The sequence below is a fragment of the Podospora pseudoanserina genome, chromosome 4, assembly GCF_035222485.1.
Source record: "Podospora pseudoanserina strain CBS 124.78 chromosome 4, whole genome shotgun sequence".
NCBI lineage: Eukaryota > Fungi > Ascomycota > Sordariomycetes > Sordariales > Podosporaceae > Podospora > Podospora pseudoanserina.
The window spans coordinates 3,477,888-3,501,623 of NC_085923.1; the positions used below are offsets into that span (position 1 = coordinate 3,477,888).

The following is a 23,736-nucleotide window of genomic DNA, read 5'->3' on the forward strand; positions in this document are numbered from 1 at the left end:
TTATGATAGACATGATTTTCGCTTTGTACTTGCTTCTTTCCGCAGCATTTATCTTCTCATTTTTCATTATTTCTTGAATTATACGTTGGTGGCATTTCTTCAGTGGGAACAAGAGCGGGTTTGATCGATCGAAACATTGACCACAGAACTCTGGCTCTTTGATAATTTCGTCTTTATGTGGCTTGTTACAACTTTTAAGCCCCAGTTTCTTGAGGGGCTCACGGTTTCATCGTAGCATTTTTAATAGATTGGTGTCAGCAATTGATATAAACCCTTTGAATTTGTTCCACTTGACGACACAAACAATACCACTCCACCCCCAAGGCCCCTCTTTACCTTTGAATCTCTTGACCAATAATACCCTTTACACATCCAATCTACACAATGACCCCCTTCACCGGCACCTCCTTCGCCCCCAAACTCTGCCACAGCCCCAAACTCCCCGCCACAAGCGGCATCAACGCCCTCACCAAGTTCAACTTGATCCACCTCCTAGCATAATACTCTGCCAAACTCACATCCACTCCCCCCTTCCCCTTACTCCCCGCCCCCTCGACAACCCCATCAGTCCTCTTGTTCCCCCCATCCACCACCTCTACCGCACTCAGCCCCTCCAACTTCGCATTCAGCGGCTGCATGTTCAAGGCGCTATGAACAACAGTAACCAAGTGACACAGCGCGCAAACCCCCCAAATCTTCCAATTCCCCCTCTCCACCTGCCCATGCGCAGGCACGAGCGCGGTATGCCACCCGTTCTCCGCCGCCATGGCCGAGGCATATCTCCAGGACGAGAAGGCAGTGTACCCATACCCGAGGATGCCAAGGGTGGAGATGGGCCGGAAGAACACATTGCCTACCTGCCAGAAGACGGGCCACTGGCGACCCAAGAGGCGGGCGGCGCGGGGGTGGTCGGGGGAGGATGGGCGGGGGAAGTCAATCAGGAGGGCGGGCACGCCCATGAAGGACTGCGTGATTGCGTTGCCGAGGAGGATGAAGGAGAAGGCGATTGTTGTGCCGGCTATGGCGTCCGGGGTGGGGAGGCTGACCATTTTTGCTTTGTGTGTGTGTGTGTGTGTGTGTGTGTGTGTGTGTGTGTATGCGTTTGTGTGGATGAGGCGATGAGAAAGAAAGAGGAGGGGAAAACGAGGGCGTCGTGAAGTTGAAAACTGAGATTATGAGGGCAAAAAGGGGTAAATACTACACTAGGCTGAAGACGCAAAAACGAACCGACGACATCATTGATGTCAATCCCGGGAGGAACCTGACACGTTGTTTACGCTGTCGGTCTCGGCTGTTTACCACGCAATGTCTTGGGAGTCAGTCACGGCTTCAATGTTTGTGGAAGTGTCTTGGCAGTGTTTCGGTGAAAAGTGATGTGCAATGGCGCTCATTATTACTGGTCTGGACCTCCGATGGGGAAGACATGTCTACTCTCGCCAAATCAAAAGTCATGAAGACGGGAGCAGCTCCCCTCTCCAAGCTGCCTACCTACCTTGCCTGCCGTGCTCCCGAGTCAGGTAAGCTTAGCTCGATCCGGCGCCTGCCATGCTCCTGTCCAACATACCTAGCGTCCGGCCCGAGTCGTACAGGATGGAAACAGCTTGCCAGTAGGCCCAACCTTAACTCCAGGCCGGCCTTCATTACCTTTCGCATCGCCAGTCTATCATCCCACGATACCTTTCTGTCACGTTGGCCTCCGGGCCATTCTCCTCTGTTCAGACTACTATATCGTCTTTCGATTGATAACCTAGAATATCGTCCGACAAAACACTCGATCCCAGAATCCAAGTTACAAATGTCCAAAGAATCCTCCCAATCCTCCCTTCCAACAGCACCCAGCTGGGCAAGCAAGTATCCAGCTCGCCAGTTCGAACAAAACCTATGCCTACAAAGAGAAATTCTAATAACGCCTCATGATCCGACATTAACTGTCTATATCCAACGTGGCATGCTATACCTGCGGCCCGTAAGAGTTTACCCTTCTGATCTGTATTGAGGCTTCGTCCTTCTTCTCTGCAAGGACATCAAACAGACCATTGTCTGGCACAATCGCAGTCTGCTGTGCTAGCCTCGCTTCCTGGAAGAACTTGGCTCTGTCGGCACGATCTCGCGCATCTGACTCGGCCCAAAGACGGAGTGCTTCCTCTTTTCTCTTCTCGCTTCTGGGCTCAAATGACATCTGGAAAGGATCTGGCTTGATGATGAGCAGCGAGTTGGACTTGTCAAGCGGTACGGGATGGTTCATCCCAGTCGCTGGGTTATGCTTGGGCTTGAGGTTGAAGGTCCATGCCAAGGCACCGCAAGCAACGATCAACTCGTCTTGGGTGAGTGACATGCCGAGACATTGGCGCTGGCCCCATCCGAACGATGTCATGCCCTTGATGGTTGGGAACTGTGTCAGGGGCGCTTGGAAGGTTGGCCAGCCAGGCTCCAACCAGCGTTCGGGCCGGAAGTTGTCAGGGTCAGGATACTTCTTGGGGTTGCGGAGGAATGCCCTGAAGAGTCATTAGCTTGTGCCCACAGTTTTCAAGCGCCGAGTCAATGGCTTACCAGTCCAGGGGCAAGAGTCGGGTGCCCTTGGGAATGAAGTAGCCGTTATAAACATCGTCCGCCTCCGTCTCGTGGGCGACACCTGTCGGGACATTGGGCTTCCACCGCATGGTCTCCTTGATGCAAGCTCTCAAGATGGGTAGGTTAGGCGCATCCTCCAACGTAGGCATGCGCCCCTCGCACTTTTCGTCAATCTCTTTCTGCACGGCGGCTTGCCATTCCGGATAGTGAACCATGGTAACCAGCCAGTACGAAAGCGGTCCGGCGACGGTGAAGATGCCGACCAGCGCGAGCATTCCAATGACGCAAGAGGCTTCATAATCACCAGAGATGTTGGTCTTCAACGAGGTCTTCTCAATGAATTGTCGTGTCCAGCAATTGCGCACCCGACCACCCTGTGCCATCTTGTCACGGGTTGTGAGGTATCGCTCCTGCCACCATGCCGACTGCTCATCATGACGCTTGCGCTCCGCCTTCTTCCATGGGTTCATGAACATGGGCAGATGCCACAGCGGGGTGAGGACATTGGTGATAGGGCCAGCGGGGGACATCTGTCGGAGTAAACCCCAAGCACTCTTGGTGCAGTAAGTGCTCAGAGAGGGATCATCCCAGGTGAGCTGGCACATGACTTTGGCAGCCATATCCTCGAGCGAAGCTTGGAAATTGTCTGGGTTCTGGATCAAGTTGGCCATCCAGCGCTTCGCCTCGTGATACATCACACCGTTGTACTTGACGTTGGTGGCCTCGGTGATGTAGGCATGGGTGAGCTTTCTTTGGCGAGCCCAGTACTCTGCACGACCGTGTTAATCAGAGCAGGCTCGACGTGATAGAGCGAGGCGATGCTTACTGTTCCTGCCCATCAAGGGAAGGTATTCCATGGAGCCCTCGGAGCTCTTCGAGTCAAACAGCGACTGAATGTTTGGCCGATCCGAATTGTACTTGGCCCGCTTGACCAGCAAGTCCTCGGCAACCGTTTCGTCGGTAATGACCAGGACGTTGACGCCGAGCATCTGAGTTCGGTAGAAGCCGCCAGCTCCGTGCTTGTCCGCCCACTCTTTGAACTTGAGCCACATGAAGTTTATAGGCAAGTCATGGATTCTGCCAATATAAGGAAGCTGTGTTGGGCCGGGCGGTCCGTTGGGATCGTTAATCTTTTGAAATTCTTTGATAAGGTGTACCACTGTTGCCACCAAAAGGACAAGGGCTAGGAGGCCCGCGGTAACGAGCTGCATGGTACGGTACGTCACGAGTAGCGGTGTTGAGTCGCGAAGTTGGTATGTTGAGTAAACGAATGACGAAAAAACGGTAAGCGGTGCAAACTAAGGCTCTGAAGAACGAGATGGAATGACTTGTGGGAGAGCCGATGGGAAGACCAGAGCCCTCTATGTAAGCTGGCGAAAGGACTTTGATTGTTTTGAAGTGTGCACAGCCATACAATAGACAGAAGCTCACCTCTGAGATGGCACTGACCACGAGCAGCAGTCTGTCGCTTGTGCCTTGACTAGCGTGTCGAGATGCGCATACACTTGCGCACAATCAACGTATCCGTGGGTAGCACTACCCTGTGGTCGGAACTATGGTGTGGCAATTGCTGCTTTTGCCGGTGTCCTTGCGGAAGAACCACGGGGAACTGAAACCCGCGCATCTCGATGCTTTCTCGGGAGAAGTTTGACTACTGTTAATCAAGGCGGCTAAGAGCGGAGGTCTCTCCAGGCGTTGTTCTGCTGTGTGTAGCAGTTCTATCGTCTAAGGGCTCTCTTGATGCGTGGAACAGCTCTCCAATTCACTCGGTGGGCTACCTATCACACAAGCATGTTGCCTAGGTACCACTGTCATAGGCCGTCTGCTGTGATGTTTGGTATCCACCGAGTGCCCTGTGTCCGGAGACGATGTCTGTTTTCCAGTGTGTCTATTTTTGCCGCTGCAAGCAGGGACTTTTCTCGCCACAGAACATAAACAAAGTGATGCTATTGCACGCAGCATGGTGGCGCGTGACACCACCGAGGACATGATGATGGGAGCATCAGGGCACGTCTCCTAGCTCTCCTGCATACAGGAGAACCCTGATCGCCCTTGGGGCGTTTTCTGACGTTCCTCGCTGACAGGTCATGCACTTTGATGTATGCTGCATGTTGCCAAACAGGACTGAAATGGCAACCGGTCGCTTGGCAACACCTTCTTGGTTGGCCTCGCAATGTGCGAGTCGACTCTTGGGACTTTGACACCTCCAGGTTGCGCGAAATAGCAGTGATGAGGGCCGAGGCAGCTAGAGAGGGTTGGGCTGGTCCGCCGAATGTTGGGAAACCTAGCCACGCGCTGGCGCAGTGAATTTGGAATTCCAGCAATGAACCTCGAACTGGTGCATGTGCTATCACACCCGATTCCATTTGGTAGGAGTAATCGTCCGATACCCGCCACCACCCTTCCGCCACCGATCTAACTCTTGCCATCTAATCATAACCCAGACTGGACGGTCGATTAGCTTTGACCGTGCTCATTAATCCCATGCCCAAGTTGCGCCGGCCATAGCAACCGCGTGAGGCAGTTCCATCCGAACTGTACGGCCCTGAAAAGGACAAGTCGATCCGTCACTCATCGAGACTTTTCTAGGCCAACCTAAGAGCTCAGCCAGCCGTTTATGCATACACCAAGTTTCAAAGATCAGAATTTGCCGGTCATATTGGCTCTTTTCGTTGGGGGCGCTCCAGACAATTAGTCTGCTCGGTCGCCAGAAGCGTGTAATCAGACGACGAGAAATCACAACTGTGACAATGATGTAAATACTGCCATCATGCCCGTCACTGGGAGAAAGCCGTCTTGGCCTGCATTTCCGTGCCTTGGTCTGCAGTCAATCGAACTGTTGGCTTGCTGAGAATTGCAACACTGGTTTTCAGCTGCTAAGCTTCCATCATGCCTTTCATCGACGACGGCGAGTCCAGGCCCGTGGGCTCGTATCCGAACAGCGGCATCGATGTTCTGATCGTCGGCACCGGCCTTGCGGGCCTCACGGCGGCTATCGAGTGTGTGAGAAAGGGACACAATGTCCGGGTTCTGGAGAGAAATGACGACATCAACACTGCCGGTACGCTCCCTTGTATTCCCTCCTAACACTGGACCATTCTGCTGACATTTGTATTCCAGGCGACATGTACTTTATGGGCCTGTCAGCGACCAAGTTCTTCAAGCACTGGCCTGAGATGGCCAAGGAGTTTGACGAGATCTCTCTGCATAACTGCTGGATCGAGACTTTCAAGCACGATGGCGACCAGATGATCACACCTCTCAAAGTGTCCGACCGTCTTCGGGATGCAGGTCTGGATCCTGACACACCTCCTGGGACGTTCCAAATGCGCCCCCTTGTGTACAAGATGTACGTCCGCCAGGTCGAGAAGCTAGGTGTCAAAATTCAGTTTGGAAAGCGAGTGGTAGAGTACTGGGAGGACGAGTCTCGAGGCAAGGCTGGCGTGGTTACCGACAAGGGCGAGAGATATGAAGCCGATGTCGTGATTGCTGCAGATGGTGTTGGGTCGAAGAGCCAGAAGCTCGTGGGAGGCCAAGTGCGAGCCATGAAATCAGGCAGGGCCATGTGGCGAGCTGCATTCCCGATACACCATGTCGATAAGAATCCTGAGGTGAAGGAGTTCTTCAAAATGATCAAGGGAGAATCTGGGGAGGAGCCGATTGTGCGAACCTGGCTTGGGTAAGTGTCACTCGATGTTCTGTGCCACAGGCAAAAAATGCTCACCTGCAACAAGCCCAGGAACATATGCCATGACCCTCACGCGTCCGGACACCATGATTTGGGTCATGAACCACGATGTTACTGGCTCCGAGAAGGAATCGTGGAACCACACCATCGACGCCCAGGAGGTACTGGACAACATGGACAAGGGCGTCGGGCCAAAGCCATGGGCACCAATGTTCAAGGAGCTGATTAAACTGACACCTCCCAACACCATCGTTAATTTCGAGCTGTTTTGGAGAAATCCGCAACCCAAGTGGGCATCTCCCGGGGCTCGTGTCATCAACATTGGTGATGCAGCCCATTCCTTTCTCCCCGCGTCTGGAAACGGCGCCACTCAGGCCATTGAAGATGCTATCTCGCTGGCCTCCTGCCTTCAGATCGGCGGCAAAGAAAACATCCCGCAGTCTGTCAGAGCTCACGTCCGCATGCGCTTCATCCGGAATGCATGTGCGCAAAAGTTGGGTTTCAGCAACGCCGAGCTGCTGCAGGATACCGACTGGACCAAGGTCAAGCTGGACCCGCGCGTGGCCCAACCCAAGCTCCCCAGCTGGGTCTGGGGACACGATCCCGAGAAGTATGCCTACGAGGTGTACGATCGCGTGGTAGAGAGCATGAGGCGTGGTGTTCCGTTCGACGAGGATGACAGCATCCCACCAAACTACCCGGCCGGGTACAAGTACGAGCCGTGGAGCATCGAAGACATCATGGAGGACATGAAGAACGGCAAGTCGATCGAGCTTGGGTCGGGCAACTGGGACTAGGAGATGGATAGATATTCGTGTTCATTTCCGGAGTGCGTCGCATGTTTGCTTGGTCTGAAGATTGGGCACCTATTTTTCCTGTGTTTAGATTCTGTACAATGCCATGAGCGAATGCCGTGATAATGCTACTCGAGTATCTAACCTGCGCATTGATACCATTAACACGGCCATTCCAGATGTGACCACCAATCGATAGAGAGAAAAAAGACAAAGGTATGATGTGCTTGGACAGCAGAATGGAATGGAGTTGAAATTTAGCAGCGCAAGAGCGCACCTTCCCCCTTCAACGCTCCAGCCTAAACTGCGGCACCAGATAGGGCCTCTCCACGCCTTCCCACAGTCCAAACTGGCAAGTGCCACTGGCCGAGCACATTCCCCCGATATTTCTCTCTCCATCAAAATTGAACTTTTGTGTCGCCACATGAACCCCCGAGGTCCAATCATGTCGCAGGTGCAGCATAAAGTTATTCAACAACGACGCCCCCTCTCCGCTCGCCGTCGGCTTGAGCAACTGGAAGCTCCATTCCCCCACTCTCTTTGACTTCGGCTTGATCAAACAGTCTGTGTTCTTCCTCGTCCAGGCAATGTCCTCCCCTTCGCCAAATGTCCACCGAGTGCCGCACTGGACAGTGGTGTTGTTGAATTCGACATCGGTGAAGCTGACATTGAAGTAGGAATAGATCGAGCTCCCCGGTCGACCTGAGGGAGCAAATGTCGACAGGCTGTCTATCACCAGAGGCTTGAGAGGAGGCTTCACCGGTCGATCCAGTTTCTGGGCCGAGGGAATGCCTGCAGCCACAGTGACAAGTGAGAGCAATACCTGGAATTTCATACTGCTGTTTGTCTCGGTAAGGGATTCAGTTTGGGCCTTTGGGGAACAAGATGCTAACAACTTTGGTGCTGGATAGCCGATAGAATTTATATTCAGCCCACCGTCTCTGGAATGCATTGTCTCAATTCGATGCCACGCACCTATTCTATTTCTAGTTCTTCGTCTACCACCCACCGGACAGCGGTTAAACTTTCTAATGATTGCTTTTCGCTTATTCCATCCTGTCCCATGATTCCGTGCCCGAGACACCGAATCAGGAACTGCTGGAGCTCGACTTCATAATTTATGCATCTCGCATAGGTTTTGCCGACTGCGTAGGTATACTTATGCAGTGAGCCCCTTATGTTTGTGCCACATCCAGCTACCACCTCCACCTCAATCAACATCCTCATCCTCATCATGGAAGAACCTCAATATCGCCCCCGCTGCCACCTCTCCATCGTGCTCTAAATCCGCCGTATCCCCCGCCTGGTCCGCCGCCTCCTGATCATCAATACTCCCCGCCTCAACCCTCATCTCAATCTGCCTTTTGACCATCTCCTCATCAAACGCCAAGTGCGCCTGGGTAGTAAACATCTTTCCCTTGATGTACACCCCTTGTACCTCGGTATGGTCCGACTTGCCCCAGACATGCACCCTCGTCCCCTTTGGTAGCAACCCCTGCGCGGACTCTACCGTGGGGGGAGCAACAACATGATCTTGATGCATCTGGTGCAAGTGCACATGGTCGTCATCCGTCCGGAAGAGCTTCTGGCCAATGGGCGTCAGCTCAATCTTGGAATGGCCCAGCTCCCAGTCGCCTTTTGGCGAGGGCCGCACTTCGGCACCGAGAAGGCGGCAGAGGAGCTGATGACCAAAGCAGACGCCCGAGAAATGCATTTTGGGATGGCTTTGCCATAGCTCTGTTTTATATCATCAGCATCCATTCAATGGTTGGGGGACAACGCTTCAAGACCCACCTCTCAACAACTTCAACAGGTCCAGAATCCACGGATCATCACCATGCGCATCATACACGCTCCCCGTGATCAGCAGCGCGTCGCAACCCTCAAAATCCTCGTACTTGGGCATCGTTCCCCCCTTTTCCGGAATCACAAACCACCTGTCCGTCTCAATCCCCAACGGAGGGTCATGCGCCTTGCCGGCATTGGTGAAGTGGTTGTGCAGAATCTCGCCAAAGGTCGTCTTTCCAGGTATCTTTTTGGTCTCCTTATGGGGTTCGTCCGTCTCGAGGACCATCATCCTGACAATGGGGGCATCCTGACCCTTAGGGTGGGCCGTCACTTCGTCCCGGTGCTCTGGTTCGCTGTGGGGTGCCATGTTATGTTTTTGAATAATGATGTGGTAAGATCGGTGATTTGGTGTCCCTTATGACAGGCTAAAACTGTTTTTTTGTCAATATTAATCAGAATTGCTAAATGTCCAGGCTTCATCGTGGCTTTTTGACCCTCTTCCAAGAGCTGGTGTGCCCTGTTTTGGAACAATGAACAAACATCTCCACAATGACGGCATTCACTTGGCGTACGGTTTTTGGACCCTTGACAGCGGCAAAATCTCCAAAAAAAAACAAACAAAAAAGGAACTTGCTTCGGCTATGTATTCGATCCTAACCGTCGGAATGCAGATGACCCAATCGTAGGGAGCTAACGAGTCGAACTGCAATAGTGTGTGTGAAACAAGGTGCGACCCCACCTGACTCAGCCTTCCGACCTCTGCCCTGGTGAGAGTGGGCAAGGACTTCGGCCTACGACTTCACCTTTAATACTACTTACGCGTGATGATGGCTTCAGTGGTGGGACTGAGTGTCTGAGAGCTCGGGACTCGGCCTTCGGCCTTGTTGTGGATATTCTGGTGCTCTTTGGATCTTGGGAGTATATATTGGTTTGATTTTCTACGCTCTTTTTCACTTGATATTTCCTTTGTCTGGTAGATGAATGTACTTCTTCACTTTGGCTCATTTCTGCCTGCACAGTGTGGCATCAGCCAGCGCCGTGTTAACCGCGCCAAGAAGAGACTTCTCTACGGATTCCACACGGTCAGTCAAAGATGACTAAAACACCAAGAAAACACCAAGACCATCATCAACTCCATATCTCAGGCCACACGTTTCCAAGCAAATGCGCTCTCATCCCCATTCTCATAAACCCCATTCCGATCAAACACCCAAACAAATTCCTCAAACTGCCTGCCTGACCCTCTTCGGCCCCTAAACACCAGCTCGAAATCTCGAATATTCAATCTGTTGTTTCCGCCTACGCCAAGAGGTACCAAGTCTCTCATCGGCATGGCAAACGTCATGGTCACCTCTGAAGAGACCGCGCAGCAGTCATGTCTGGCTCTCAGTGGGTATTCAAACCCTTTTCCATACAGTTGAAATCTCAATGACCCTCCAGCATGCCCCTGAATCTCAGCAAACACACCTGGGACCAATCGGAATCTCCCCACACAGCCCGCAAAGTCTTCCGCACGTGCAAGTTGGGAATACTCCCGTTCAAGCCTTGTCTCGTAGAGAGCCAAATCCCGTATGTAACTGCCTTTAATGTGTCGGACCACAGTGTCAAGGTTTGCGCACAAGGTTTGAAGTGCGCGAGGTTCGGTTGCGTTCCGTGCCAAAGCATCAGCCAGAAACATGCAGGCGATATTGGCTGCGTCAAGGTAAAAGCCACGGGTGTTGCAAAGAACCACGACTGCTTGTTTGAGCGATGGAACTGACGGCAAGGAGAGGTTAGAATTTCGAATTCCCCCGAGTGAGGTGGACAAGTGCCAGCACATACTGAGAAAGCAGGACGAAGTGGCGCCCACCATATTCCCGCCGTGATAGAGCGCCAGCTTCTTGCCAACACCAACGCCTCCACCAATCGAAAGTTGTTGGAAAAAGTACCACAAGCGATTGGCTGTGAGAGCTCCATCACTGTGGCTGCTCCTGATGGCGCTCTGAAGACGACGCGCATTGTCGCCATCCGAGCCAGGCCAACGATGTTTCAAGTCGCACGGGTTCCAAGATATGTTGGTGGTGTTCCTGTGTTCCAGTCAGAACCTGATATCCAACATTTACTTGGAAAATATTGCCACTAACCAGCCGCCGGCATAGATGGAGTTTTCCGATTGCGTATGTGAAAGGATATGGCGCCACCAAGTGATCATGCCACGCTCGACCTCTGAGATCTTGTGGCCGAGGTCGTACCTCTGACCCTGGAGGCTGCCGAAGACTTCAAGAAGATAGCCGAAAAACTTCAGCAAGTCCTTCGTTGAAGACACCATGCCGGCCGCCGCCCCCAGAGGAGATGGTTTAGAGCCGCGGTTGACACAGGAAACCTGGGAGGGTTCAATCAAAAGGGGTTCTGCCTTGGGACCTGTTATGCAGTTCCTCTGCCAAAATTGATGACCTCCCGCCATCAAACCATCTACATTCACGCTGTGAGATGCAACATAGCTGTTCCTGTCCTGGAGATGGTCCTGCGGAACGTCGGTAAAGGTGCTGGTCAAATGCAATGGCTGCAGAATCCTCTCTGTGACAAACTCTCCCCACGGCATCCTCGTGGTCCTTTCAACAACCTCAGCAAGCAAGGCAAAGCATTCGTTGGAGTAGTTCCTAGAATTATCGAATGTCTTCTCTGTATACTGGCTGCTTCGGGGCATGTGACGGAGGAGCGACAGGACTGGATCAATGGTCGTCCATGGAATGTGGCCCCGGGGACTTTCCCAGAGGTTGGTGTACCTCAGGAACTCGGACCGGTGCGCCAAAAGATGGCCGATTGTCAGCTCAGGCTCCATCTGGTCCGACACCAGTGCGGTTCGTCCCTCAAGTTCTGGAAGGATATCCTTCACAGGTGTTTCAAAACAGATGCCATGTCTTCCGTCAGCGACAAGAATTGATATTGCAAGGCCCATAAAAGGCTTGGTCATGGATGATATGAGATATCTTGAATTCTTAGTAGGGGGCTGGTCATCGTCAAGGGCACGGGTGCCAATATCATGGAAGGTGTAGTTCCCATCTTCCAAGAGGCCGATTGATGCACCGACGTTGCCGCTTTCCTGAAATATGGCTTCCAGAACCGTTGATGTAGATCGCAACAGGTACTCGGCTATACTTCTCTTGCTGCGTTCTTGTGAAGCTCGAGGAGCCACAGATGATTTGGGCATTCTTGATCACCTAGCTATATTGTCCTCCGATAACCGGTTAGCTGACGGTCAAATTGGCAACCGAACGCGAAAGGAAATGTGGCACTATCAAGCCACACACACTGTACCTCTTGACAGACTCTATAGGCGTAGCCGCGAGTGACTAAACGTTGATCAAGTCCAGTTACTTGTTGATGCACAAGCGCCTAGAGAATGTAGTGGCAGATATAGGTCGCAGTCTCACTGCTCAGGATTTACTAAGGTCCCATGGGAACGTGCTTGTTTCTCTGTATGGTTCCGTCTTTGCGACAGGATCGAACGTCGAACCTCCCGGGATCCATGGCCTGATATATGGAACGGAACCTGGAGGGTTCAACGCAATGGCCATCGGAACTTCCAGGGTACATAACCCATCAGTAGCCTAAGACTGAGCAGAGCGTAGGAGCCTTTCTTCCAGACGCAAAGCAGCGATCGCGGGCAGCCTGACCACTTCTGCGATGCAGTATCCTGAGCAGGGAAGAAATCCTTCGGCTTTCCTCCTTGATACTCTTCAATCCGAAGCAGAGCAAGACGCCATTTGGGACCCGGTAGACTGGAAACCTATCAGAGCAGTAGCTCTCGTCCCCGGAACCCCCCTCGTATTTCCGGATGCCTGTCCGCCACACGCTTTAGCAGCAAGCTTGGAAAGCGATAGCATGAAGATTGAACCCGGCCGGATTGCCACTGTCATTTAGCTGGCGGTAAAGAAAAGAAAAAAAAAAGAACGGAGATGTGATCCGGTGCAGCAGGCTGCCGGGATCGAGTCCGATACGTGAGTCCTCCCCCATCCCCCCTCAACCCCCCTCAAGCTTTGAGGAACCCACAAGCTGCCCTGGCCATTTCGAAGCAATCAGAAGAATTAGCCCGCGAGCGGCGGGTTGAGACATTGCAGTAGAAGCTGAGGTCTGAAGATACGGATGTAGCTCGGCGTGGGTCTTCATTGGGCGACACCAACGTTGGCAGATTAGCATGGCCTCCCCTGCCACGTTGGAGGAGAGGTTCCCATCTATGATCAAACTTCAGAAATCGGTTGGCCCCTTCTCAGCGTGCGTGTGGGTGTGTAGCAACCAGGACAACCAACGCCAAGCACCAATCCGGGACACTCTGACATTGGGCTCTCAGCTGCAGGTGGACGGACTATGAGCAGCAGGACGGACACTCGGGTTCGCGGGACGGGAGTCGGGTAGCAAGCCGCGGGGCTCCATCGACGGGAATGTTTGCTGCTGTCAGTGGGGGAGAGTGCTGTTGGCGATAGCTTCATATCAGCACTGAGGAAAATCGAAGATATGGGAGAGCCGCGGGATTTGATATTGAGGGGTTTTGGAAATGGGAAAAGCACCTGAGCGGGAGGCTAACCCAAAGTATTTTGACTTCCAGTGAGAGAAGAGAGGAGGATTGAGCTGACACAAACTCGGCTTTAGTTCCGCCGCAATCTGATTCGCTGAGAGCCCCATTTGAATAAGGCTCATGGCGATGGCTTTCCCAGCACTTGTACCTTCCAAACAAGCCCCCATAGAAGGTCGTGGGGTGATTCCAGCAGGATCGACAGTCTGCGTCATGGACTGGCCTAGCTTTCTGAGTGAGGTGCTGTTGTTGCAGTCTATACCTGCTGGGCTTGAGAAACCCAGACGCCTTCTTCTTCCCCCCTCCCATTCCCCGAGATTCACCCATTTCTCACCGCCCCTTGTTCCCGCCAAACAAACACTGGGACACGATGGGATGGCCCTCGTCCCGTTATTCATAGGTACTGTTTTGTCCATTAATTAGAGGTCTATCGACCAATACCCAATCATCACGACATGTATCAGATGATGGCATTCCTTCCTGATCAACGGGCTGGGGGGATGAACCAGGGTCATCCACCTCGTGGGATTCCTCACAAATCATGTTGCTCATTGCAATAGATACCTCCTTTCCCCCCCCCTTCCCCACCCCACCCCTTCAGACCTCCTGACGACACGCAAACAATGACTTGATCCCATGCATCTAGTCCGCATCCATATGTGATAGCCAGCATCGCGTGCAGACGGGACTTCCTTGGTCAGATAGGACTTCCTAGAGATTCACAGGGCTCTATTGGCGCCAGATTACCTGCCAAGTGCATCGAGACTGTCAGGCTCTTTTGTCCCCTTCCGATGAGGCCCGTCCATAACCATCACTTGCATTTGGTCCCGGTCTCGAGCGTCCAGGCCCCCCAGGCCTTCCCCCTGTCCGCCCTGTGCGTCAAGGGCTGCAACTAAGGCTCGAAAGGGTATCATTGTGATGTGGAGGACATCTTGGCCGGGAATCAACTCAGCTTCTGGTGTCTTTCAGGCCAAGATGGCCTGCCCCTCCAAGAGGTGTGATCCCCAGTCCAAGACTCATTCCCTGCCACTAACCCGCCAACATGTTTTATGGCCCTTTTGGTATTTCAGAAGCACTCTTGTCCCGATTTCGCAGATGTAAAGCACGGCAGGAAGTGGTGAGTTGGGCAGGGCTTGGTGGCAAGGTCCAAATACGAACCTGTACAAGTTGAATTGTATCTGGCGATGGTTGATGAAGGCTCGTGGGCTAATCACGGTATTCACCTCACAAATCGGGTTGTCGAGCATCATGTCAGGCCTAGGGCCGGGAGGGAGTGTGGATCAGGTTGAGGGAGCCAGGGCCGTCCCGAGGACAGATCAAGTTCAGCGCTACGTGTGCCGGAAAGCGGCTGCTCGGAAAGGCCCGAAACAAGATGGGATCCTTCCAGGCCGAGGAAGACACCCATAGGACAATACCATACTTTAAAGCAGAACCTGATTCATCAAAGATCTCAGTATCGGACTTTTGATGCCTAAACCGACAAGTTTTGGCAGATCCAGAGATGAAGTCAACACCAACAAGTCTTGGAAGTTCCCAGTGACGGACATTGATCATTCCGATTACTCAGTAGGCTCTGGGTGGACACAGAGTATCAGGTAGGTTTCGCCTTTGGGCGGACACTGACGAGAAGGCTTGCGTTCCCTGTAGGCAGGTGTTGAATTCAGTGTCTGAGGAGGATCGAAAGATGGTTATCAGACATTGACAGCGACCTTCAGAGCAACTCAGTGATTCCAATTTGAACTCTAAGTATGGACAGAATGGTCGTGGCGTGATAGCCGAGACAGGCAGGCCAGGGGTTGAACTCATGACACGGATGCCTCGCCGCTGCGCCGTGGCGCCTGCGGTGAATAATCCCATCACGGCAGAAGGATTCGCTGAACACACGAGGCAGAGAACTGCAATGTCGATCATTTTGTATTTTTGCAGTGATTAAAGCATGTTTCCAGAGGACGTGTATAACCGTGATGCCAAATCGGTGGTAATCAGCATTTTGTTCCCTCTTTCTCGCCACAGTACTTGAGCTTCGGTTCTTCGAGAAGCAAAAAGAAGGAAATGGTAATTCACCGTACACACACAACCTCTATGTTGATGATTGATCGCAAAATAGAAGACTACAACACCCAAAAGGGACACTAGCGAGAATCCTCAAGGCTCCCCTGTTTAGAACGACACGTCATACTAGAAGAATATGCAATGCGCTTACTTTGCGTCATTTGACCAGATCATCTATACATCCAAGTACATAAGGTAACGATCTGTCATCTATTCACAGCGTAGGTTACCTACCTAGGTACGCATACCTTACCTGCTGTTATGGGCCAAGGGTCTGGGTAGCATGGAAGGTTAGGGCACGACGGAGTCTAACCGGTGGCTTTCCCGAAGGCCGGCCGGGTGTCCGGAAAGGTGCCATTTTCCACATGCATAAAAAAGAGTCCGGTCCCATTCAACGGACTTGTTTTCTTTTCTTCTCCCTATCAGTTGATTCAACTATTTCTTACAGCTTGAATTTCCATCAATCGGACCAAACCCCGTATTACCTGCAGCATCTTGATATGACATATTAACACCTACCTACGTCAGGATGGTGTCTTTATTCAGGGGTTGTTCCTGATATTGTACTGCCCATGCACTCAAGCAGTAATATGAGCCTTTCAAGCCTTCCTGTTAGACATTTGAACGCTTCCAATATCAAGCCTATCACTGCAGATGTGAAAATCAATGGGATCGTTTCCCTCTCGTCATATAATAGTTGTTTCCCAAAATTCCCCTCCAATTCAACTTTCCCAAGAATCAAAACAAGACTTGAAAGATATCCATAAACCAAACGTGTCTGGGGACCTTCACCAAGATTCCACCTGTAAGCTTGTTACCGAGGTAGAAGCAGATTGCAAAACCTCAACGTCTATTATTACGATAAATCTTTTATGGCTCCTGACTCCGACTCTGCTTGCATCTATCAAAACATGCTAGGATGGTTTGATCAAATCCACTACCCAGTCCCATTCTCCATGACTGATCAACTTCAACTTTGGTATCTCATCTCTTCGTTTTGTTCTTCATCCCATCCTTACATAATGACCTCGTTGGAAACGTCCTAGAGTTACACAGGTTAGCTCATTTCATGGAACCCACACATCACTACGACATCGAAAAGAATCTTACCCTCTTCAGATCTTTGAATGGCAGGCAGATGCAGTTCTGCACTCTGACCTCATCACCGACACCGCACTCCTTGCCAAGAATGGTGATAGCTTGAACCTTGACACCGTTCTTGATAATGCTCGTGTTATGGCTCGTCACGGGGGTTGGTGTGCCCTCCACACGAGCCCAAGCACCGACGCGGCTGCCCCAACCGATAATTGAGTACAGAATGCACGCGTCATGCTTGACCTCGGCGTCTTCCAACACGATAGACTCCTTGATGCGGACGCCAGGTCCAATCGTCACGCGAGGTCCAATAGAGACATTGGGGCCCAGAACAGCCGTTGGGTGTACATTGGCCGTGGGGTGGATGAATACGGGGGCCTTGATGTTGGCTGAAGGAGCGGCAAGCTCGCTGGAGCCGCTTTGCTGGGCCTTCTGGAGGTACAGGGCGTTGGCTGGGATGGCAGAGCCGGCCGTCTTGATCTGCCTCCAGAAGTCCTTGGTCTCATAGACGAAGAAAAGGTTGGTATCGGCCATTTCTCCGAGAATATCCTGCTCCAACCGAATGACTTCATTCTTCTGCGTGTCTTCCTCGTCAAACATGTACGAGCTGGCAAGATTCTCGGATGAACGGTACGAGCCCAGACGGGGTCTGTCGGCGCGGCGCTGGATGGCGGTGCGGATCGAAGGGAAGAGGACATCGGCGCGGAAGAGGTAGACTCCGCAGTTGATAAGATTGGAAATGTAACTTTCGGGCTTCTCGACGTAGTGCAGCACGCGGCGGGTGTGAGAATCGGAGACAATGCAACCAAAGTTCGAGGCGGCATCCTCGCTGACCCTGGTGCCCAGAATGACGGCCTCGGCGCGGCGCTCGTGTGTGAGCTGAAGCATCTCGTTTAGAGGGAAACTGCAACAGACGTCCGAGTTCAGAACAAAGATGTTCTCGGGGCGGCCCTTGAGGATGGCATCGCGGAAGTGGTACAAGCCGCCGGCGGTGCCCAGGGCTTGGTATTCGCGGAGGTACTTGATGGAGAGGTCGGGGAACTCGGACGACGAATCCTTGATGAAGTCGCGGAAGACATGCTCCTCGTAGTAGCCGATCAGGTAGACTTCGTGGATCGAAGGGACCTTGCTGATGGCGGTCAAGCAGTGCCAGATGATGGGGTGACCGGCAACATCGAAGAGAGGCTTGGGAACATCGAGAGAGAGCGGGCGGAAGCGAGTGCCACGAGAGGCACCACCAACCTTGAAAACGAGTAAGCAATCTGTCCAGTGTATCCAGTGCCCCCCTACACTGGGCAACTCACGAGAATCACGGCTTTGGTGGCGCCAGTGTTGCCGTTGGCCTTTTGGTGGTGGGGGATTTGAAGCGACATCGCGTCTCTTGTTCAGAACACAAAGATCACCTCTGCAAAAAAACAAGGGGAAAAAGAAGCGATGAGGGCGTCTAGAAAGCTGTCAGGTCGTTGTCGTTGGACTGGAATGGTTGGGCTGAATGGCTTGGTGCTGCTTAATAGCGGGGTCAGAAGCTTGATGCAGCTCCAAATCCCCTGAATCCTGACTTCACTGCCAGGGGTCAGCTGGGCAGTCCTGGGGAAATGTGGCATGTGCGCCAAGGGGCCTCTGGCAGTTGCAGGTGGAGCCACGTGACAGCCCGCCCTTCACCGTTTCTGAGCTTGGATTTGCGCTCTTCTCCAGTGTGACCTGGTCATGCTCGCATGCGGTAACAGAGTAGACTGACAAGAGCAGCAGCAGTAGGTTTTAGAGAGCCATCATGAGCGACGTGGGTGTTGTTGGACGTTCATCGTCAAGCTCATTGAAGTCATTGAGAGAAGCATTGACCAGCTGTTGATGCTCTCCTCTCAAATGAGAGATGGAGAAGCTGTGGAAACTGACAAGGAGAACCATTCTACAAATAAATGAGATGCTTGCCACAATTTACCATCTAATTCATCACCAAAGTCAATTTCAGGTTTACGAGAGACGTCAGGGCTTGGTACCACAATAGACTATATGCTAGTCCAGGTGATATAGATGCAGACGTCCTGAGGCAAAGCGGGATGGTCAGACTTCCCGTTCCTGCCAAGGCCCAATTAAGTTTCGCAGCAAAAACGCGTCCTTGTCCCTCGCGTCACGTCTTGTCGCGTCTCACCTCGCGTAAAGTGGCTTGATCCATTCTTTTTTCGCTCACATTTTCCAACCTGCAATTGCAGTTGTGTTGTGAAGTCGTTGTGTAGGCAACCACTGGCAAACACCCCTCCAACCCCACCTTTTGCAACTGCCCCTTTTTACTGGCCAGGCCACTCTCCAGCGCCTCTCTTTCCTGCTAAGAAATATTAGCAAAGTCGCGCAGTGTTTACCTGTTTCCTTAACGCGTGTCATCTTGGCTTGGAGCAAACCGCGAGATTCTCATTCCACCGCAAAAAAGCTGTACCCTCGAAGCCCCCTCGTGAAGTCGAAGTCGATCTTTCATCTCAACTGTTTCGATTATTCCGACTTTTCGACTCTTCATTGGCAATCTCACGTCTTTTCGAAGGAGTTTTCTATTTGGCACTGCTCTCTCTCGTCTCGTCGTCCACTTTCCTGAGCTCAGCCTTCCGTTTGGCCTCCTACTTCTACGACTTCTCCTCCCCACCTCCTCCAACAGCAGCCGCATGAGAAAAATAGTGCCCTGTACATTTCAAGCAGCATTGGTAAGCTCGCCATCATCTCGCCTCGTCCATGTGTGACTGGAGTCTGACAGCGACACAGTAGTGATGCCTCCCAGAGTGAAGCCCGAGCCCAGTGTGGCCGTGGCGAACACCACTGCCACTCGCAGTTTTGCTGCTACCAACTCGGCACAGTTTGGCTCACCTACGCGGCAAGCACGGTCTACGGCTCGTAAGTTCTCCGCTCATTTTATGTTCCTCCGTACAGTGTGCTTACTCCTCCTGTAGCTAGTGTGACTGATACCCGTTTCATGGCGGAGGCGGAGGACCAGTACGAAGATGAGGATAACGAAATCATCTGGATGGAAACCCGTGCCAAGTCAATCACAAGCGCCGGCATGAAGCAAGAGCCTGGCCACGAGCCGATGACCCTGATGTCTCTTGCATCTCAAAGCATGGGCGGGTCATTTGTCGGGATGGGGCCCAATCTTGCCCTCAAGGACTTCGGGCAAGGGTTCCTCAAGGACATCAACGATGCCCTGGGTGAGCTGCAGTCTCGTGGCATTCAGCACGTTGCTAGTCTGCCGGAGTTGGTGCTCGTCGGTGACCAGTCGTCGGGCAAATCGAGTTTGATGTCCGGCATCGCTGGGCTCAGTCTGCCTCGCAGCAGCGGCACCTGCACAAGGTGCCCGATCCATATCAGAATCTCGCGAGCTGATGAGTGGTCTTGTCGGGTGTTTTTAAATGTGCATTACGGTTTCAAGCTGCCCGATCATGCCATCACCGAGCAGGATGTCACAGCAACAAACCCATTCCCTCCCTGGGTCAAACTCGACCCCAGTCGCACACGACGCCACGAGTTCAAGACAGTCCGAGACAGATTTGACAGCGAAGAGATTGAAACAGTACTGCGCTGCGCCCAGGTTGCAATCTTGAACCCATCCACGCCCTACCAGGCCTTCATCCCCAAGCCTCGGGGTGGAGAAGGGCCTGACTCCCAACAGCTGACCCAGCACGAGCTGATTTCGCGCAAGGAGGAAGCCTCCGAGGCCCAGTTTTCGCCAAATACCGTGGCGCTCGAGATCAAAGGGCCTGATCTAGCCGACCTCAACTTCTATGATCTTCCGGGTGTATTCAACACTGCTCGGCGGACCGAGGATGCTTACTTGGAGCGTGTCGTCCAGAACCTGACCAAGCTTTACATTAAGCGGGAGAAAGCCATCATTCTCTGGGCCGTGTCCATGAACTTGGACACGGAGAACTCGCTGGCGCTGCGCCTGATCCGGGAGAGTCGTGCTGAACACCGTTGCGTTGGGGTGATCACCAAGGCAGACCTGCTGCCGCGAGATGACCAAGCTACTGAGCGCTGGCTGGGAATTCTCAAGGGCCGTGGACATCGCATCGGCTTGGGTTATTTCATCACCTCTCGACAAGGTCGAGATTTGGAAGAACAGACGAAGCGGGAAGAGGCCTTCTTCAATCGAACAGCAGAAGGACACTGGCCCGATGTTTTTGATCGCTACCAGGAGAGGTGCGGAATAGAAAAGCTGAAGGCTTTCTTGTCTTTGAAGCTCGGCGAAGAGTTTTCCAAAGTTCTTCCGGAAGTGAAGCGCAAAGTTCTTGAGCGACTCAACTTCATCGCTGAGCAGCTCCAACTGTACCCGGGGCCACCAGCGAACCCGGATCTGGAAATTTACAAGGCACTGACCATGTTCAGCAGTCTGTTGAAGAAGCGAGTGATTGACCAGGAATTTATGAGCACCTGGGACACAGCCTGTTCCGCCCGGTTTACAAGAGCCATTCTTGAGCTGAAGCCCAAGTATAACGTACGGTTGTTCGCCAAGTCATCTGCCGCGAGTGCTCCGGTATTAATAGATCTCGACACGCCCACGAGGGAGGGAAGCCCCACGCCCACACCCAGTGGCAGAAAGCGTGCTGCCCCAGCCGAGACCCCCAGTCGCCGCCAGCGCATCAAGGCTGAAGATGCCGAGGGACGGTCTTACCCCTCCACCCCTACGAACATGCGCACAACCATGACCCCGACCAAAGGCAGGCCGAGCAAGACACTCATGGAAATTCGGCGCATGATCCAGCGCAATGCCATACCCGGCCAGCCGGGCCTCGTTTCTTCCAATGTCTATGAACCGCTTTTTACAGAAGCGGCAAAGGCCTGGAAGGGTCCGCTCCAGACGTTCCTCAACCAAACCTTCAACTTCTTGAGCAAGGAAATCCAGGAGATCCTTGACTCGACTTTTGCGGCGTTGAAGAACCGGGCAATTTACAAGTTGTCGACCGAGCACATGCAGGCTTTCGTCGAGATGCACAAGAAGGAGTTGCAGGCCCAGCTCGCGCTGATTCACGAACTCGAGGGCACGCGTCTGTTCACCAGAAATGACGATGCCTTGCACCGGTACAAGGCTGAAGAGTTAAGGACCTTGACTAGGCACCGCAACCACTACCGCATTGCCGCACACAAGGGTGATGAGCCAGCTAGCTCACTCCCTAAGATTGAGGAGCTCAGCGAGGAAGAACTCGCCCAGGAGACAGCCAAGATGGAGAAGGACCTCCGCCAGATGGGCCCCGAGCCCTTTCAGCAGGAGTTGGATGTGGCCGCCTACACCAGAGGCTATTACGTCCTTGCCGCTCATCGGTTCACAGACATTGTGTGCATGCATGCCATGTCTGGGCTGTTTCCCCGTGTGGCCTCGGTCATTGAGACCTACCTTCAGGATAAGCTTGGCCTTACTGGCAACCGCACCACTCCTGAGATGCTGGATCAGCTCATGGAGGAAGAGGGTCGCATTGGCCAGATTCGCCGAGATCTCTGCGCGGAGAAGGAGACTCTCGACGGTGCCATGGCCATCATTGTCAACCTCGAGAACCGCGACACGACTCCCTCGCAAGCCGAGAGCAACGTTACGATTCCCAATGACCTTACCTCTGGCCAGGCCGCAGGCTCGCCATCCGGGACAGTGTATGGAGATGCGTAAAGACACAATCATGCGGATTGAAGATCTGGATATATTTTATTGTCTGTGGGCGTTTTACCTATTTGTCTGTTCTTTTTTTTTTGCTTTCGGACCGAAGAATCACGATACCCATTTTAGTTAGAGTCATGTAGGATCACAAATTGTTCAGAATACTGTCACGCACCTACTATACCTCTCCCCCTTTGCTCAATGTGTCTAACAACTATTTCACCCTTTGTATCGACTAATCAACAGAGACTACAAGGTACAACCAGGGCCTTGAAAGATGACGCACACACCTTCGACTACTAGCTTTGGGGACGTAGGTATTGACTGTCCAGGAAAGCTCATCCTCTTAGAACCCCCAATAATCCTTCACCAAGAAGCCCGCATACCCGGCCAGGAATCCCATCACGCCCAGCGTTCCAAAGTAGCCCACCGGCCGACCAACACCCGTGCTCTCGGGTCTTCTCAAGCCCATCTCAACATGCAGCACCCGCGCGACAAACAGGGCCCCCAGAGCACTGGTCAGCACGTTCTTCTTGGCGCCGTTGAGCTCGGCCACTCCGGCGAGCAGCAAGGCGAGGGGCACGTATTCAGCAAAGTTACCCTGGGCGCGGGAGGCGACCTGGAGCTCGTGCTGCTTCGCGGCCGCGTTGGGCTCGGTCGAGGGGGGCGCGGAGCCGAGGAGGCAGTTGGAGGCGATACGGGACATGGAGACGCGGGTGGAGAGGAGGGAGAAGTAGGCTGTGAAGGGGAGGAGGAAGGAGCCGGTTACCGCTGGAGGGAGGGGAATAACAGCAGGTTAGCCGTGGAACAAGAGGTGGTTTGCTTGGTGGAAGGGGGCAGAAGAGCTTACGCAAAAGGGGGCCGACAACATCGATGTGGTTTAGACCCACGCGGGAGGTGTAAGACATTATGACGATTTATTTCTCAAGAAGAATTAGGGAAAACGGGGTCTGGCTCTTTGCAAAGGGGGGAGTTTTGGTATCACGCAGCTTGTCCACAGCTGCTTCAAATTTTTTGGCTGATCGAGATGGGGAACAGAAGACAAGAAGAGTAAGAAAGGGGGGAGGGGTGAGGTGAGGTTAAAAGATGGGGGGAACGGTGTTGCCCCTTCCTCTTGCTGCACCGGACATGGCCCGGCAGATCACCATGACCAGAGGTTACATCATAGAGGACCCTAGTTTTGGTGTGCCCGGTGAGGTGCTTTGGTTTCGAAACAGTCAGGCTTTTGCGCTAGGTGATTATTTGGGGCAGAAGCACGGGAGGATGCTATGAGAGTTTAAAAGTTGCTGGGCCGATGGTATAATCCGAGTTGAATGTTTATCAACATCGCTTGGTTGTGCTAGAAGGTACCTCTAAATCTTACGTTGGTAAGAGGCAAAGAGGCAAAGATATCATCCCCAAATAGAACTCCAAGAAACCCAATGAGGAGTATTCTTGTAAAACCTTCTGGACGCTTCGCATACTTATGGGTAGTGCAGTGCACCTTTGTCAGTGTAATAAGGATTCGAATGATGAATGGAATAACAACAGGCATCATATGTTACCTATCCTTCGACCGAGACATAGATATGTA

At 52.7% G+C, this 23,736-nt stretch overlaps 10 protein-coding genes across 10 annotated transcripts; 2 read left to right on the forward strand and 8 right to left on the reverse strand.

Moving 5' to 3' along the window:
• Positions 1–377: 377 nt before the first annotated feature.
• Positions 378–1,049, reverse strand: QC764_405320 (uncharacterized protein; the record flags this gene model as incomplete). Its single annotated transcript, XM_062946826.1, has 1 exon — positions 378–1,049. The coding sequence occupies one exon, from the start codon at positions 1,047–1,049 to the stop codon at positions 378–380; it is 672 nt and encodes a 223-aa protein (XP_062800910.1).
• A 673-nt stretch (positions 1,050–1,722) lies between these two features.
• On the reverse strand, positions 1,723–3,782 carry QC764_405310 (uncharacterized protein; the record flags this gene model as incomplete). The annotated part of the gene is made up of 3 exons (XM_062946825.1): positions 1,723–2,495; positions 2,551–3,340; positions 3,398–3,782. 3 exons carry the CDS (start codon positions 3,780–3,782, stop codon positions 1,952–1,954), a joined length of 1,719 nt encoding a protein of 572 aa, XP_062800911.1. The 3' UTR covers positions 1,723–1,951.
• A 1,604-nt stretch (positions 3,783–5,386) lies between these two features.
• On the forward strand, positions 5,387–7,168 carry QC764_405300 (uncharacterized protein). Its single transcript, XM_062946824.1, has 3 exons — positions 5,387–5,632; positions 5,692–6,250; positions 6,306–7,168. The coding sequence occupies exons 1-3, from the start codon at positions 5,461–5,463 to the stop codon at positions 7,054–7,056; spliced, it is 1,482 nt and encodes a 493-aa protein (XP_062800912.1). The 5' UTR covers positions 5,387–5,460; the 3' UTR covers positions 7,057–7,168.
• A 171-nt stretch (positions 7,169–7,339) lies between these two features.
• On the reverse strand, positions 7,340–7,888 carry QC764_0070880 (uncharacterized protein; the record flags this gene model as incomplete). The annotated part of the gene is made up of 1 exon (XM_062940642.1): positions 7,340–7,888. One exon carries the CDS (start codon positions 7,886–7,888, stop codon positions 7,340–7,342), a length of 549 nt encoding a protein of 182 aa, XP_062800913.1.
• Positions 7,889–8,263: 375 nt separating this feature from the next.
• Positions 8,264–9,208, reverse strand: QC764_405290 (uncharacterized protein; the record flags this gene model as incomplete). The annotated part of the gene is made up of 2 exons (XM_062946823.1): positions 8,264–8,790; positions 8,848–9,208. 2 exons carry the CDS (start codon positions 9,206–9,208, stop codon positions 8,264–8,266), a joined length of 888 nt encoding a protein of 295 aa, XP_062800914.1.
• A 774-nt stretch (positions 9,209–9,982) lies between these two features.
• On the reverse strand, positions 9,983–12,669 carry QC764_405280 (uncharacterized protein; the record flags this gene model as incomplete). The annotated part of the gene is made up of 4 exons (XM_062946822.1): positions 12,139–12,669; positions 10,965–12,045; positions 10,663–10,907; positions 9,983–10,596 (listed from the first exon to the last, which is right to left on the reverse strand). Exons 2-4 carry the CDS (start codon positions 12,029–12,031, stop codon positions 9,983–9,985), a joined length of 1,926 nt encoding a protein of 641 aa, XP_062800915.1. The 5' UTR covers positions 12,032–12,045; positions 12,139–12,669.
• Positions 12,670–12,843: 174 nt separating this feature from the next.
• QC764_0070910 (uncharacterized protein) lies at positions 12,844–13,371 on the reverse strand (the record flags this gene model as incomplete). The annotated part of the gene is made up of 2 exons (XM_062940643.1): positions 13,188–13,371; positions 12,844–13,055 (listed from the first exon to the last, which is right to left on the reverse strand). Exons 1-2 carry the CDS (start codon positions 13,252–13,254, stop codon positions 12,844–12,846), a joined length of 279 nt encoding a protein of 92 aa, XP_062800916.1. The 5' UTR covers positions 13,255–13,371.
• A 2,868-nt stretch (positions 13,372–16,239) lies between these two features.
• On the reverse strand, positions 16,240–18,475 carry QC764_405270 (uncharacterized protein). Its single transcript, XM_062946821.1, has 3 exons — positions 17,845–18,475; positions 16,556–17,782; positions 16,240–16,487 (listed from the first exon to the last, which is right to left on the reverse strand). The coding sequence occupies exons 1-3, from the start codon at positions 17,911–17,913 to the stop codon at positions 16,461–16,463; spliced, it is 1,323 nt and encodes a 440-aa protein (XP_062800917.1). The 5' UTR covers positions 17,914–18,475; the 3' UTR covers positions 16,240–16,460.
• A 65-nt stretch (positions 18,476–18,540) lies between these two features.
• On the forward strand, positions 18,541–23,181 carry QC764_405260 (uncharacterized protein). Its single transcript, XM_062946820.1, has 3 exons — positions 18,541–19,230; positions 19,289–19,417; positions 19,474–23,181. Exons 2-3 carry the CDS (start codon positions 19,294–19,296, stop codon positions 22,173–22,175), a joined length of 2,826 nt encoding a protein of 941 aa, XP_062800918.1. The 5' UTR covers positions 18,541–19,230; positions 19,289–19,293; the 3' UTR covers positions 22,176–23,181.
• Positions 22,352–23,575, reverse strand: QC764_405250 (uncharacterized protein). Its single transcript, XM_062946819.1, has 2 exons — positions 23,014–23,575; positions 22,352–22,934 (listed from the first exon to the last, which is right to left on the reverse strand). The coding sequence occupies exons 1-2, from the start codon at positions 23,069–23,071 to the stop codon at positions 22,510–22,512; spliced, it is 483 nt and encodes a 160-aa protein (XP_062800919.1). The 5' UTR covers positions 23,072–23,575; the 3' UTR covers positions 22,352–22,509.
• Between the last annotated feature and the right edge of the window lie 161 nt (positions 23,576–23,736).